At 34.4% G+C, this 16964-nt stretch overlaps 1 protein-coding gene across 1 annotated transcript in view; it reads right to left on the bottom strand.

Annotated features, from left to right (window-relative positions):
- LOC133058533 (UDP-glucuronosyltransferase 2C1-like) overlaps window positions 1-16587 on the bottom strand; it is a 31532-nt gene extending 14945 nt beyond the window's left edge. The window contains exons 1-3 of the mRNA XM_061145236.1: window positions 15854-16587; window positions 9299-9447; window positions 7081-7212 (exon numbers count right to left, since the gene is read on the bottom strand). Of these exons, the coding sequence (XP_061001219.1) occupies window positions 7081-7212; window positions 9299-9447; window positions 15854-16574 (1002 nt within the window). The 5' untranslated portion in view covers window positions 16575-16587. The remainder of the gene's footprint in view (window positions 1-7080; window positions 7213-9298; window positions 9448-15853) is intronic.
- Between the last annotated feature and the right edge of the window lie 377 nt (window positions 16588-16964).

Here is a 16964-nt window from a genome sequence, read left to right as displayed (position 1 = left end):
TTCCCAGTCTGTTTGCCATGAAGCAACGGGACTGGATGCCATGACCATAGTTTTTGGAATGTTGAGTTTTAAGCCAGCTTTTTCACTATCCTCTTTCACCTTCATCAAGAGGCTCTTTAGTTCCTCTTTGCCCTCTGCCATAAAGGTGCTGTCATCTGTATATCTGAGGTTATTGATATTTCTCCCAGTAGTCTTGATTTCAGCTTGTGCTTCTTCCAGCCCAGCGTTTCACATGATGTACTCTGTGTATAATTTAAATAAGCAGGGTGACAATATATAGCCTTGACGTACTCCTTTCCCAATTTTGAATCAGTCCATTGGTCCAGGCGTGGTTCTAACAGTTGCCTCTTGACTTGCATACAGGTTTCACAGGAGGCAGATAAAATGGTCTGGTATTCCCATCTCTTGAAGAGTTTTCCAAGTTTGTTGTAATCCACACAAAGCTTTTAGCATACTCGATAAAGCAGAAGTAGATGTTTTTCTGGAATTATTTTGCTTTTTCTAAGGTCCAATGGATGTTGTCATTTTGATCTCTGGTTCCTCTTCCTTTTCTAAATCCAGCTTGAACATCTGGAAGTTCTTGGTTTATATACTGTTTAAGCCTATCTTGGAGATTTTGAGCATGACCTTGCTATCATGTGAAATGAGTGCAATTGTGTGGTAGCTTCTTTGGCACTGCTTTTCTTTGGGATTGGAATGAAAACTGACCTTTTCCATTCTTGTGTCCAGTGATGAGTTTACCACATTTGCTGGCATATTGAGTGCAGCACTTTAACAGCATCATATTTTAGGATTAAAAATAGGTCAGCTGGAATTCCATCACCTGCACTAGCTTTGTTCATTGTGATGTTTCTTAAGGGTCACTTGACTTCGTGCTCCAAGATGTCTGGCTTTAGATGAGTGATCACAACATCATGATTATCTGAGTCATTAAGTTATTATGCCTATTAATGTACAAATATGTGTTTTAATCACTGATTTCAATTCCTTTCAATATATAGCCAAGACAGAATGTCTAGTTCATATGATCCTATGTTTAACTTTCCAAGAAACCATAAAAATGTTTTTCACAGCAGATGCAGCATTTTAACTCCTAGTAGCAGTCCACCAATTCTTATTTCTCTGCATTCTCACCAACATGTTATTTTCCTTTTTTCCCCTTCTTTTTCTGATAATAGATATCCTATTAAATGAAGTGTTAATTTTACATGCTTTTGATTTTCATTTCTATAATGATGAATCTTGAGCTTCTTTTCATATGTTTTTTGACCATTTGTATATTCTGTGAAGAAATCTATTCAAGTACTTTTCCATTTTTCATTTAGGTTTTGTTGTTGTTGTTCTTGTTGAGCTGTAGCAGTTTTTTTTATGTATTGTGCACATTAATTCCTTACCAGATACATAATTTGAAAAGATTTTCTCACAATCTGTACGTTTTATCTCACTTTCTTGATAGTGTGTTTTGATGCACAAGGGTCTTCATTTGAAGAAGTCTAATTTATATATATTCTTTCTGCTTTTGCATTTGTTGTCTTACCTATGAAATAAATCATAGCAAAATCCACTGTGATGAAGTTTTCTCTCAGGATTTTCTTGTAAAAATGTTATATTTTTACTTCAAAGTTTAAGTCCCTGATAGATTTTGAGTTGATTTTTTGTATATGTTATAAGGTGAGAGTCCAATTTTCTTCCTTTGTATGTGGGCATCAAGGTCTTTTCTGCTAGTCTTCTGGTTTTTCTCATTAATAGTTGCTCTATAAATTTTTGCTGTTTTGGTATGCCAGAGGGAAGAAGTGAACTTAGCATCTTCCTACTCTGCTGTTTTGGCTATACTTCAGTCCTAGTTTCCTGTAATCCTTTTTATATGTATGACACCATTAGTAATCTCTGTAGGTTCATTTCTGACTTTATTTGTATCTATTCTTTTTTTTTTTTTTCTTTTTGCCAGCTTAGCTAATATTTTGATAATATTTCAATCAACTAGCTTTTGGGTTTACTGATTTTCTATTTTTTTATCTTCTTTTAATCTTTGCTCTAATCTTCATTATTTGTTTCCTTCTACAAGCTCTGGGTGTAGTTTGCCTTCATTTTATATTTCTTTAAGGTATAATACTAGATTATTGATTTTAGATCTTTCTTCATTTTAAACGTAGGCACAGACAGGTATAAAGTTCCCTCTGATCCCTTCTTCCTCTGAGTCTCTTGCTTTAATCTCTCGTGTTTTCATTTATTTAAAACCTATTTTTAATTTTTCTTGGAACTTATTCTTTGATGTATTTCTTGTTAACATCAAAGCATACAAAAACTCTGCTCTGTAATATCTCCATTCAACTCTTTCTGTAATTGATGTCATAAATTGCATATTTAATCAGTGTTCTTAATTGCATAAATTGTAATTGCTTTATGTATTTTATTTTAATTGAGAAAATAAAATAAATTGGAGTTACAACCAAATTTAGAATGAAATCAGCTTTTAAAATTACTTTTGATCTTACCTTTACTGAAGCCATTTATGTCTCCATGTGGTTTGCTTTAATATCTAGCAGCTTTTCATTTCATCCAAAAAGAGTCCCTTTTGTATTGTTTTTATAGGCAAAGTCTAATGGTAATGATGTACCTCAGCTTTTGTTTTTCTGTTAACGTCTTAATTTCTACCTCATCTTTGAAGGAAATTTTGTCTGACGAAATTGTCAATTAACTTTTTTTTTCTTTCAGCACTTAGAATTTATCAATCTACTGCCTTCTGGCTTTCAGAATTTCTGATGAGAAATTTGCTGATCATCTTAGTGAAGATATCTTTTATGTGATGAATTATTTCTGTCTAGCTCCTTTCAGTCTCCAGTGTTCTTGCCTGGAGAATCCCAGGGAAGGCGGAGGCTGGTGGGCTGCCGTCTAAGGGGTCGCACAGAGTTGGACCCGACTGAAGTGACTTAGCAGCAGCAGCAGCTCCTTTCAGTAATTTTTCATTGTCTTTGGCTTTCAACAGCTTGAGTTTAATATGTCTTTCTATAGATCTTTTTGATTTTATCCTACTTCAAGTTCTCTAAGCTTCTTAAACTTGCATATTCATGAAGTATCTCATTAAATCTGGAATATTTCATGCCATTATTTCTTTAATATCCTTTCTGTCCATTTCTCTTTTTTGAGAAGTCCTACAGTCTCTATGATTATTCAAAAGGAAGTGTCCCACAAGTGCCTTAGGGTTCATTTTTCTACATTTATTTTTTCTTTCTGTTCCTCCAATTTGATAGCTTTGATGATCCTTTCTTCAAGTTTGCTGATACTTCTGCATAGTCATGTCTGATCTGGAACCCATGATGTGAATTTTTCATTTCAGTTATTGTAATTTTTTAGCTCCAGATTTTTTTTTTTTTTTGGTTCTTTAATTTTCCCCCTTTATCAGTATTTTACTTACTTCCTACTTCATTTTATTCTCTTTATTGTTTTCTTCTTGCCTGGAGAATCCCTATGGACAGAGGAGCCTGATGGGCTACAGTCCATGGGTTAGCAAAGAGCTGGACATGACTGAGTGACTAAGCATACAAAAGGCAAACATACAGTAAAGACAGGATAACATCCACACACAAATATGATGTCAAAACCAGCAATGGTGACAAGTGGAGATTACAGATACTGGAAATGTATTTTTGAAATTAAAAGATGAGCAACTTAAAACAACCAGATAGACAGATAGATAGATGCTGTATCAAAACCTTATGGGAAATGCAAAGCAAAATCTACAATAGATACACATATAAAAAAGAAAAAGCAATCCAAGCACAACACAAAAGGCAGTCATTCAACCACAAGAGAAGAGGGGGGCAAAAAACAAGGGAAGAAAAAGACCTATGGAAACAAACCCCAAACAATTAAGAAAATGGCAACAGGAACATACACATCGATAATATATAAATAGATTAAAAGCTCTAACCAAAAGACATAAACTGATAATTGATAAAGAAAACCACATTTATATATATGCTATCTACAAGAGACTTACTTTAGACCTAGGGACACATACTGACTGAAAGTGAGGAGATGGAAAAAGATATTCCATACAAACAGAAAGTGAAAGAAAATTGAAGTAGTGATACTTGTATCACACAAAATAGACTTTACTTCAAGGACTGTTACAATAGAAAATAAAGGGCACTGCATAATAATCAAAGGATAAGTGTAAGAAGAAGTAATAGTAGTTGTAAATGTATATGCACCCAAAATAGGAGACAAGTGCTAACAGCCTTTTATAAAAAGAGAATTCAACAGTAATACAATAATAGTGAGGCACTTACACCAATGAGCAGATCATCCAGACAGAAAATCAATAAGGAAACAAGCGTTAAATAATACATTAGATCAAATAGACTTCATTGATATTTACAAGACATTCCATCTGAAAGCAGCAGAATACAGTTTCTCCTCAAGTGGACACAGAACATTCTCCAAGATAAATCACATCTTGGGTCACAAAGCAACTTTTAGTAAATTTAAGATAATTGAAATTGTATCAAGCATCTTTTCTGATCATAAAGCTATGAGATTAGAAATCAGCTGGGGGGGAGGGAATGTAAGAAAACACAAACATATGGAGGCTAAACAGTATGTTACTAAACAAACAGTGGGTAACTGAGGAAATTTTAAAAAATCTAAGGATTAATGACAGCAAATTTACAATATCACAAACATATAGGACACAGTAAAAACAGTTCTAAGAAGGGAAGTTTTAGGAATACAATCTTACCTCAAAAAATAAGAAAAATCTCAAGTAAATATCCTAACCTTAACCTGAAGTAACTAGAGAAAGAAGAATAAACAAAACCAAAGTTAGCAGAATGAAGTCATAATGATCAAAGCAGTAATAAATGAAACAGAGACAAAGAAAATAGTAGCAAAGTTCAATGAAACTAATATCTGGTTCTTTGAGAAAATAAGCAAAATTAGCAAAACTTTAGCCAAACTCATCAAACAAAAAAGGGAGAAGGCTCAAATCAATAAAATGAGAAATGAGAAAGAAGTTACAATGCACAATACAGAAATACAAAAGAAACTAAGAGAGTACTATAAGCAACTGTTCATCAATAAAAGAAAATTGCATGACATGGAAGAAATGGACAAAGTCTTAGAAATGTACAATCTCCCAAGACTGAATCAGGAAAAAAAAATAGAAAATATAAACAAACCAATCACAAGTACTGAAATTGAAACTGTGATTAAAAATCCTCCAACAAACAAAAGTCCAGAACCTGGTGACTTCACAGGCAAATTCTATCAAAATTTAAAAATTAACATCTATCTTTCTGAAACTCTTCCGAAAATTGCAGAGAAAAGAATATTCTGAAACTCATTATATGAGACGACCATCACCCTGATACCAAAATCAGACAAAGATATCACAAAAAAGAATATTACAGGCCAATATCACTGATAAACATAGATGCCAAAATCTTCAACAAAACACCAGCAATCTGAACCCAACAATACATAAAAAGGACTGTACACTACAATAAAGTGGGATTTATTCCAGAGATGCAAGGGTTGTCCAATATACACAAATCAATCGATATGATACACGACATTAGCAAAGTGAAAGTCTCTCAGTCGTGTCTGACTCTTTGTGACTCCATGGACTCTACGGTTCATGGAATTCTCCAGGACAGAATTCTGGAGTGGTTAGGCTTTCCCTTATCCAGGGGATCTTCCCAACCCAGGGATAGAACCCAGGTCTCCTGCATTGCAACTGGATTCTTTACTAGCTGAGCCACAAAGGAAGCCCAAGAATACTGGAGTGGGTAGCCTATCCCTTCTCCAGCGGATCTTCCCGACCTAGTGGTTGAACTGGGGTCTCCTGCATTGCAGTTGGTTTCTTTACCAACTGAGCTATCAGGGAAACACATTAACAAACGCAGTAGTAAAGCCATATGATCATCTCAATTGATCCAGGAATATCTTTTGCCAAAATTCAACATACATTTATGATTAAAAAAAAAAAAACTCTGTAGAAAGTGTGCCTAGAGGAAAGTTATCTCAACAAAATAAAGGCCATATATGACTAACTTGTAGCAAACATTATTCTCAATGATGAAAAACAAAGCATTTCTTCTAAGACCAGAAACACGAAAAGGATGTTCCCTCTTGCCACTCTTATTCAACATAGTTTTGGAGAGAGAGTTCTTGGTGCCTCTAGCCCTTCCTCGATGCCACTCCTAAGCATTGTATTTTAATGCAATTAAAAATGCAATAATTTTATGAAGATTTTTTTAGATTAAATGTTTAATGGGTATTACTTCTACAAAGCAATTTTTGAAAGTAATTTGGATATAAATATAAGAATTGTCATAATTATTTGAAACACAATTGCTTTAATGGTCTATTTTATCTAAAGCTAGGGAAAAGGTGTCACTCAGTTATAACCTAGAATGATGTCAATAAAAAAATTAGTTTGCTGGAACATTGTAAAGTATACTCCTAAATCTTTTACTGAATTATTAAAGCTTTAACTGTTAAGAATCATTATTTAGGATTTCATTTAGGGTTATTTTTAGGATTATTTAGGATTATTAGAAGGAACATTATTTAGGTTTAATATTAGAATATACGCTCTTATTTCCAGGTTTAATTAAGACAATGTTCAAAATCATTAATTATAAGAAAATATAGTCCCAAGACATGCTGTGAATCAAACCTATTATTTTGAATATCTTTTCCTTTATTCTCTGTCATGTTATTTGTAACTTGTATATATGCTTCAGATTTAAAATACATATATAAGAACAGCAAAAAATGTTAAATTACATGAATGACTTAAAACCTAGGCTAAAAGCTGACTGATGCTTTAACAGTAGCATATGATTAATTTTAGTTCATTATTTAAAGAAAATACTGCAATAGGATTTTCTGTTAATAATGCCAGGTTTAAAGCAAGATAGCAATTAAATACCCCCTTTTATCATTTGTACTTTTTCTTTAGAGCTCACTTAAGTTGAGACTAACACTATCAATAGCCTTTCCTGCATTTTAAAAGTAAACTTTACGGTGATCATGGATTTTAAAATAGTATCCCTGAAATAAATATTATCTGACCTTCTGTGGAATCTGGGCAAGGGCTGATGCGATCATATTAGACTTTTCTTCTGAGAGGTTTTTGATCATTGACCCCAGAGTAAACACCACGATTCCATCTTTTCCAGAGCTTTGAACAAACTCTTCTAGATCCTGTGAAGAAAACAGTCTTTGAAATATAAAAATTTACAGTTATAATAGACGTTACACCCTTTTTTCAATGTGTCTGAATTATTAGAACAATTATGTACTTTCATTATGTTAACCATTTCAATGTATAATAGAAAGAAAGAAAGTGAAGTCTCTCAGTAGTGTCCGACTCTTTGCAACCCCATGGACTAATGTAGCCCACCAGGCTCCTCCGTCCATGGGATTCTCCAGGCAAGAATACTGGAGTGGGTTGCCATTTTCTTCTCCAAGTGATCTTCCCGACGCAGGGATCAAACCCAGGTCTCCCAAATTGCAGGCAGACGCTTTAACCTCTGAGCCACGAGGGAAGTCCCAGTGTATAATAGATGACCTGAAATCCTTATTGGGTGAATTAAAATTATTTTTACTAAAGGCTCATTTAGTAAAGCATATTTGAGGTATGTGTGTGTCTTTGTGCTTGTGCGTTTGTGTTTACAAATTATTGACTGCCTGTTATCTTTTGCCATTTGCTGAGCTCTTTACATGTATCAGTTAACTTAGATATATGGTGATTTTATGAGATATGTATACATTTACAGATGGGAAATTCTATCTCAGTAAAGTTAAGTAATTTGTACAAGTCTACACAGCAGTAGCTGGCAGAGCAAATTTCTACCTTTAAGTTAAATAGTTAAGGTGATGTGCTGTATATTTAGCCTTAGATGCTAATAAGATTATCTTTCACTTTTCTGATGAATCACAGTCAATACAATGATACAATTTTGGTATATTTACTTTTCTCTGTTTTCTAAATTTTTATTTTCTTTTATTTTAATTATATATATATATTTTTTCATATAAATTTCCACATACACAATTAGGAATGAGGTAGCCATATAACATCTGACCAGACAAGTAATGCCAAAATACCTATAAAGCATAGTGTGAGGATTATAGGAATATACTAGAAATATATAATTTTGAATTAAAAATAAAAACAGTATACTCAATCACACTAAAATAAAAATAAGTCTTTTCATCCTGTGTTGAAATTCTAGCAAAACTAAGCCAATTAAATATGATAAGAAAAAAATGTGTGAGGTTTGAAATGGAAAGACAGGGAAGAAACTTATATTAAGGGATTTCTCACATGGTTATGGAAGCTGGCAAGTTTAATCTGCAGAACAGCACATTAGGCTGGAGACTCAGAGAAGAGCCACTGCTATAGTCTAAGTCTGAAGGCGGCCTACAGGTAGAATTCAATCTTTGTTCTAGTCACATCTTCAACTAATTGTATGAGGCCTACCCACATAATGAAGAGTAATTTGTTTACTTAGGGTCCACATACTCAAAAGTTGATTTCATCTAAAAAGAGCTTCTCAGTAACTTCTAGAAAAATGTTTGTCTAAGTAGCTGTGTACCTAGCCAGGCAGGTTAACAGATAGAATTAAACTATACACTATGTTTACAGATGATTTGACTTAAGATATAATGTTATCTTTATGTTCAATTATAGCATAGTATTGGAGAAGGAAATGGCAACCCGTTCCAGTATTCTTGCCTAGAGAATCCCTTGGACAGGGGAGGTTGGTGGGCTGCTGTCATGGGGTCGCACAGAGTCAGACACGACTGAAGCGACTTAGGAAAAAATAAAAAAGCATAGTATTCATAAGATGCTAGGAAATATTTTATATAATACATTTTCATGTGTAATGAATAGTCTTTGAACAAGAAAAGAAAATATCGAAGATTACTTCAACCAGATGGTTATACATAATCCAAAATAAAGGCTACTCACCTTCTTACTGTAGTGTATAGTCTAAGAAAATAATGACCATTGAATTCTATGTCTGTTTTCTCCATTTGGAGATCAAACATTGTTAACCATAAACCAGAAATCATTTTAAGAGATAAATACTCATAGCTGGGTCAGAAAGATCCCATGGAGAAGGGAATGGCAATTCCACTCAAGTATTCTTGCCTGGAAAATTCCATGGACAGAAGACCCTGGTGGGTTACAGTTCATGGGGTCGCAAAGAGTCAGATAAGACTGAGTGACTAACACTTCACACTTCATTCATGTAGGAAAATAATAAGCACATTTAATTACCTTAGGTAGTGGCTTTGCAGGCTTGCAGTGCAGTCCTCCAACAAACTCAATATTAGGTAAGTAAGGTTGAGGAAATTCAAAATCCCAGTAACTTCGAAACAACCACATGTCAGCTTTCCCCATTATCTCACATATTGTGGTGGGTTTTCCTGAATAAAAATGAAGGATAATAGAGGGAAAGGAATCTGATATGTTAAAAGAGAGATATATCTTCACCTGATTTTCTAAGTAAATTCTTAAAGACCAATACTGAGCCTATGCAATCCAGGTTAAATCAATTGGCCTTTTACCCTGAAGAATACACATAGTCAGAATATGAAAAAGTAAGCACAGATTTAAGTATGGAATAAAACCAAAAGCCTGTTCCTTTCTCTCTCTCAATGGAGTCTTTCATCTTGAGCTAAGCCTAAACCCACTCATGTGCTTCTACTAAGTACAAGAAACAGGCAGCAATCCTCAGCCTTCTGTGGTAGAGTCACACCTTCTTTTCTGGAATTGCAATTCATCTCATCCTCATTGCTCCAAAAGTCTCTGATTATGTTGAAAAATAACTTGTGCTTTACCCATCTCTTTTCTAGTGTTTTCAAGTGTGCTATTACAACTAATTACATCCTGAGTACTTTTAATACAATTCTTAAAGTGACTGTCTCCTTTGCTATCTTTAATGAAAGTTCTTATTTTACAAGATTTGATCCTCATTGGTGAAGATATTGCACTGCAAAATAATCTGGTGGTGAAATAGTTTCTATTTTATAATGAAGCTTACCCAGCTTTTGGTGTCTTTTTGAAATATGTGCTCCATGTCACTGATAGGAGGAAACCATAGCTATCTGGTTTCTCACCACATGACTTTTTGAATATTCTCCTTGATGTTCTAAGTGTGCTAAAGTTTTGACTAGAAAATATAAGGGATTTGAACTCCTAGGAAGATGCAGCTGCATAAGAGATCAAGGCAAATCTCAGTAAATGAGAGGTTTTATTCTGGTAATGGCAATATCCACTTTCACACTCAGCACATATCTTTAGGAAAATGTACATAGGTTTTACTTTATCATTTATTTTTTTTAATTTACTTTTGAGCTAAAATACATTGAAGTTAATTGTTAACTGGGAATATTTCTGTCTAGTAGAAAATATCATCTCCCAACTTTCAATTTTATTGCTCTATAGGATATTTTTGACCATTGTTTTGTCTAACCTAGGACTTTTATTCTAAAATTCCTTTATCCCCTTTTTATAAGATTTATAAAGAGCTTCTCAATTTTTTGTAATGAATGCTGGCTTTCTTTTTTTTCTCATCAATTATTTGAACATATCTATGACATGTTTTAATGAATAATTTTATAAATTATGTGTTGTATTTTTAAAATTTGAGAAACATACTTGCAATACATAACATAATGAAGATTTTAAATTCTGAATAGCTAAATTATATCTATATCTTAGAGCATTTTAACATTTATGAGAGTAAAAGAAATGTGTTTCTTCTATTTATCAAGTTTTTACTCTTCTTCTCAGATTATTGATATATTCCACCAAAAAATATTCTAAGTTGCTAATAACTATGGAAGAATAAGGGACAGAGTAATACCCTATCACTAAGGTTTCACTCAAAAAGATGTACCCAAACTGAGTGTCAGACTGCTGGGACCAGAAGTAAACAAACAAGTTCAACCAAGTCGTAGATCAATCAAGGCTTAATCCATGATCAGAAAATGTAACCTAGATGAGATTTTAAGTTATTTTTTTCTTACTGTTGCCTTTTGTAGCTTGAACTCTCAACATGGATGTATGATGGTTTCTGCCCACGTCTTATAGGGCCATGTCTAGAGATATAAGCACCCGTTTCTGTCACAAAATGCCCAGAAGAAGTTTCAGTGCAACATGTCAACCTTGACCAGGTCATATGAATTTTTTTTAACATATTGCATATTGCCAGGCAGCAGAATTCATTAGAAGCACTCATGTTGTTTGTGAGATGTTGAATTATTTCTCAGAGGAAATATTGAATAGATACTCAAAAAAGGAAGTGACTATATAAAATAAGAGATTATAGCTATAATTTTTTGACATTTTTATGAATAAACACAATTTTTAGTAATGATAGGGTATTAGAGATACACCTGTTAAAATTAGTAACAAGGAAAATAATAAAAGTTCATATGAAAATGGAAAGGTTCCAAGTGGACAAATCATTCCTGAGAAAGAAAAACAAAGCTGTAGGCATCACACACTTTAATTTTAAAGAATATTATAAAGGCATAGTAATCAAAACAATACATAGGTTTAAAAACAGTCACCAGGTCCATTGGAACAGAAGCAAAAGCCCAAAGATAAACTCATGCATATTTAGTCAACTAGTATTTCACAAGGAAGCCAAAAATATTCAATGAACTTACTCCACTACAAAATTATATTAAAATGGATCAGGCTTAAATATAAGACCTAAAACCATAAAATTCCTCAAAGAAAACAATGGGAAATAATTCTTGACATTCATCATGGCAGTGAATTTAAATATGACACCTAAAGTAGAAGCAACAAAATTATAAATGAACAAGTGGAACTACTTACAACTAGAAGTTACTGCACACTGCACAGAAAAAAAGAAAAATGATCAACAAAAGAAGAAGGCAGCCTATGAATAGAGAAAAATTTTGCAAAGCATAAGTTTGTGTATATGTTGTTATTGTTGTTCAGTCACTCACTCATGTATGGCTCTTGGTGACACCATCAACTGCAGCACACCAGGCTTCCCAGTCCTTCACCATCTCCCGGAACTGACTCAAAGTCATGTCCACTGAATTTGGTTGGTGATGCCATCCAACCATCTCATCTTCTGTGGTTCCCATTTCCTCCTGCCTTCAATCTTTCCCAGCATCAGGGTCTTTTCTAAGGAGTTGGCTCTTCACATTTAGATGGCCAAAGCATTGGAACTTCAGTTTCAGCATCAGTCCTTTCAATGAATATTCAGGATTGATTTCCTTTAGGATTGATGGGTTGAATCTTCTTGCAGTCTAAGGGACTCTCAAGAGTCTTCTCCAACACCACAGTTCAAAAGCATCAGTTCTTCGGCACTCAGCCTCCTTTATGGTCCAACTCTTGCATCCATACATAACTATTGGAAAAACCATAAATTTGACTATATGGACCCTTGTTGCCAAAGCAATGTCTCCGCTTTTTAATATGCTGTCTAGGTTGGTCATAGCTTTTCTTTTATTTATTTATTTATTTATTTATTTATTTATTTTTTTAATTTCATGGCTGCTGTCACCATCTGCAGTGATTGTGGAGCCCAAGAAAATATGGTCTCTTACTGTTTTCATTTTTTGCCCATCTATTTCCATGAAGTGATGGGACTGAATGCCATGATCTTTGTTTTTGAATGTTGAGTTTTAAGCCAGTCTTTTGATTCTCCTCTCTCACCTTCAGCAAGTGACTCTTTAGTTCCTCTTTGATTTCTGCCATAAGAGAAGGGTGTTGTCATCTGTATTTCTGAGGTTATTGATATTTCTCCCAGAAGTCTTGATTCCAGCTTGTGTTTCATCCAGACTGTCATTTCACATGATGCACTCTGCATATAAGTTAATTAAGCAAGGTGACAATATACAGCCTTGACAGACTCCTTTCCCAATTTGGAACCAGTCTGTTGTTCCATGTCCAGTTCTAACTGTTGCTTCTTGACCTGCATACAAGATTCTCAGGAGGTAGGTAAGATGGGCTAGTGTTCGCTTTCTTGAAGAATTTTCCAATTTGTTGTGATCCACACAGTCAAAGGCTTTGGCGTAGTCAATAAAACAGATGTAGATGTTTTTCTGGAATTCTCTTACTTTTCTAGGATCTAGCAGATTTTAACAATTTCTGCTGGATCTCTGGTTCCTCTTCCTTTTCTAAATCCAGCTTGAACATCTGGAAGTTATCGGTTCATGTACTGTTGAAGTCTAGCTTGGAGAATTTTCAGCATTACTGTACTAGCCTGTGAAATGAGTGGAAGTGAGCAGTAGTTTGAACATTCTTTGGCATTGCCTTTCTTTGGATTTTGAATGAAAACTGACCTTTTCCAGTCCTGTGGCCACTGCTGAGTTTTCCAAATTTGCAGGCATATTGAGTACAGCACTTTCACTGCATCATCTTTTAGAGTTTAAACTAGCTCAACTGGAATTCCATCACCTCCACTAGCTTTGCCAATAGTGATGCTTCCTAAGGCCTACTTGACTTTTCATTCCAGTATGTCTGGCTGTTGGTGAGTGATCACACCATAGAGGTTATCTAGGTCATGGAGATGTTTTTTGTATAGTCCTTTGTGTATCTTTGCCACCTCTTCCTAATATCTTCTGCTACTGTTAGGTCCATACAATTTCTGTCCTTCTTTGTGCCCATCTTTGCATGAAACATTCCCTTGGTATCTCTAATTTTCTTGAAGAGATCTCTAGCCATTCCCATTCTATTGTTTTCCTCTATTTCTTTGTATAGATCACTTAGTAGGAGTTTCTTATCTCTCACTTATATTCCTTAGAACTCTGTATTCAGATAGGTATATCTTTCATTTTCTCCTTTGCTTTTTGCTTTTCTTTTCTCACCTAGGTGTTACCATCTAAAATATAGGGAGAACTCACAAAATTCAATAACACAAAAACAAATAATTCCTTAAAAAATTAGCTGAAGACCTGAATAAACATTTTTTGAGGAAAAGATTCAAATAGTTAATAAGAATATGAAATGATGCTCAACGTTGCTAGTTACCAAGAAATTTCAAAGCAAAACTACAAGGAAGTAACATCTTGTACCTGTTATGATGACGATCATCAAGATGATAAGAGACAACAAATGTTGGTTAGTAGGTAGTGGAAAGAGACAACTTCACACTGTTAATGCAAATGTAAACCAGTATAGCCAGTATGGAAAATGTGATGGTGATTCCTCAAAATTTAAAAATAAAGCTACCATATGATCCAAAATTTCCACTTCTGGATATAATATTAAAAAAGAATAAAGCAAAACAAACAAGCAAACAAACAAACAAAAACAAATCGCTGCACTCTCAGGCTCATTGAAGCATTATTTACAAATTTACAATAGCCAAAAACATGGAAACAAATTAGGTGTTTATAAATAGGTGAATGGAAAAAGAAAATATGATGAGAGATGGAGTGGAATATTATTAAGTCATGAGTAACAAGGAAAACTTGCCATTTGCCTCAACATGGATGGACCTTGAGGATATTATGTTAAGTGAAGTAAGACAGGGAAATAGATCACTTATATGTGGAATCTAAAGAGAAAACAAAACAGAAACTAAAACAAGCTACAGACACTGAGAAGATTAGTGGTTGCCAGATGCTAGGGTTGGAGCATGGTCACAACAGGTAGGTGAAGGTGGTCAAATGGTACAAAGTTCCAGTTCTAAAGTAAGTAATTAGGGAGTGTAATTTACAGGCTGGTGACTCTAGTCACTCATACCGTATTATGTTTGAAAGGTACTAAGAAAGTAGATATTAAGAGTTCTCAAGTAAAAACCATTTGTACTTACATGTAGTGATGGATATTATCTAGAGTTATTGTGGTGATTGTTTCACAATATGTACAAATGTCTAATCATTTTGTTGTATACCTCTGTTGAAACAAAATTATTTTAAGGCAGGACAGAAAATTTTTGCATACAAATTTCTCTGCCAGTTGAGGCAGTCCCCATTTTAGTCTGCAATGTGCTTCTGCATTAAACATTAACTAGATCCCCTTAGAAGACACAGGAAAGCTTGCTTACAAAAAAGAAAAATTTTCCTCCTTGCACTAGCAAGTTAACTCCTTAGGAGGTAACATTCCTTCCTTAACCTCTTCAGTGGTCACAATGACCCACTACTCATTTTTTAGGACTACATAAACTGGCAATCAAATGTTGTGATGTATAACCCTTTCTCTCAAAAACATATGACAGTTCTTTAACTTCTAATGGGCAGAACATTCCTCAGAGATTCCTGATAGATTTTCTCCAGGGTTATAATCCTCAGATTGGCTCAAATAAAATTGTCCATTTCTTTCATAGGTTGACTATTGATTAACATTTTTGTCACCAACTGCAACTAATACAATGTTACATGCTAATAATACCTTAAAAAAATCTATCTGAAAGTGAAAGTCTCTCAGTCGTGTCCAAATCTTTGCGACCCCATGGATTATACTGTCCGTGGAATTCTCCAGGCCAGAATACTGGAGTGGGTATCCTGTCCCTTCTCCAGGGGATCTCAAAAAATCTAGCTAAAGAATATAAGAAAGATTCTGCTTTCTCAAGGGTAATTTAGCCTTATGAAAAACTTTCTTAACATAATCACATAATCACCTTAACATAATAAAAAATAAATTATTCAAAAGGAAAATAGAAGGGGTACATGGACTTGATAAAATAGAGAAAAATTTTGTGCTTAGGGTCAAAAGTCACTGCTGCTGCTGCTGCTAAGTTGCTTCAGTCGTGTCCGACTCTGTGCGACCCCAGAGAATGTAGTTAACTACATTTTTCAAAGTATATAAGAATAATAACTATATACACATTTCTCTTACCTAAAACTTTGCTGTAATATTCATCCCATTCTGGAAATACATAATATGAATATGTCACATCATTCACTGTATACAGTAACCAGTTCTCCAGCCTCTGTATAAAAGTCATGTTGTCTGTCAGTCTTGATGTGATTCCAGGAACATATGAAGATGGCATAGGAAGCCCAGCACACAGTCTTTCAATGACATTTCCATAGAAAACCCGAAAAGTGAGTATAAATGGAATATTCAGGAGTTCAGCCACCAATTCCCCACAAAATATTAAAGGGTCAGCAATACATACATCGAACTTGGCTGCCTGTAGTCTGCTGAGTAACTCCTTGTTTGTGACAGCACTGTCACACACTCTTTTGAAAGTTAAAAAAAATTTTCTGCCTATGTTTGCCCATTTTATTTGCATTTCCCACCATGAGAATTTTGACACGTCAAAAGAAGCTTCATAGAGAATGGTACTGAGCTCTTCCATGAAAGTTTCTTTAGTTACCGAAAGCTGGAGGATCTCCACATTATAGGGAATCTTGGTATGATCAATCAGAAGACTTTGTGAAGGTACCAGGACAGTTATCTCATGCCCACGATGGTGAAGTTCTTCTAGAATAACTTGTAAATTAATCCAATGACTAAAATCCGCAGGCCATACAAGAACTTTGCCTGTCCTTCCAGAGTCAAGGAGACATAGATGCAGCAGGAAAAGGATGCAGAAGCCTTTCACAGTCTTCATGGTTACCTCTTGCCTGAATTAAATCTGGGTTTAAATCAAGTGCATGAAACTCACAGTCCAAAGATCTCTCCTTAACTTTAGCAATCAGTTCATAGTAGGTTGGGCTGAACTTTTACTTGTGTACTTTGTATTATGGATTAAAATGAAAAACAACTTCTTTGATGGGGGAAAAAAAAAAAAAACACCTTTATAAACTCAACCCCGCAGTCAAAAGCATCACTTCTTCATGTTCAGCTGTTTTTTATAGTCCAGTTCTCGCACCCATATATGAATACTGGAAAACCCAAAGCTTTGACTAGATGAACCTATGTTGGCAAAGTAATGCCTCTGTTTTTTAATATGCTCTCTAGGTTGGTCATAGCTTTTCTTCCAAGAAGTAAACATCTTTTG

The sequence above is a fragment of the Dama dama genome, chromosome 6 (assembly GCF_033118175.1).
Source record: "Dama dama isolate Ldn47 chromosome 6, ASM3311817v1, whole genome shotgun sequence".
NCBI lineage: Eukaryota > Metazoa > Chordata > Mammalia > Artiodactyla > Cervidae > Dama > Dama dama.
The sequence above is the reverse complement of the archived record's forward strand: the minus strand, read 5'-3'. Positions and strand labels throughout refer to the sequence as shown.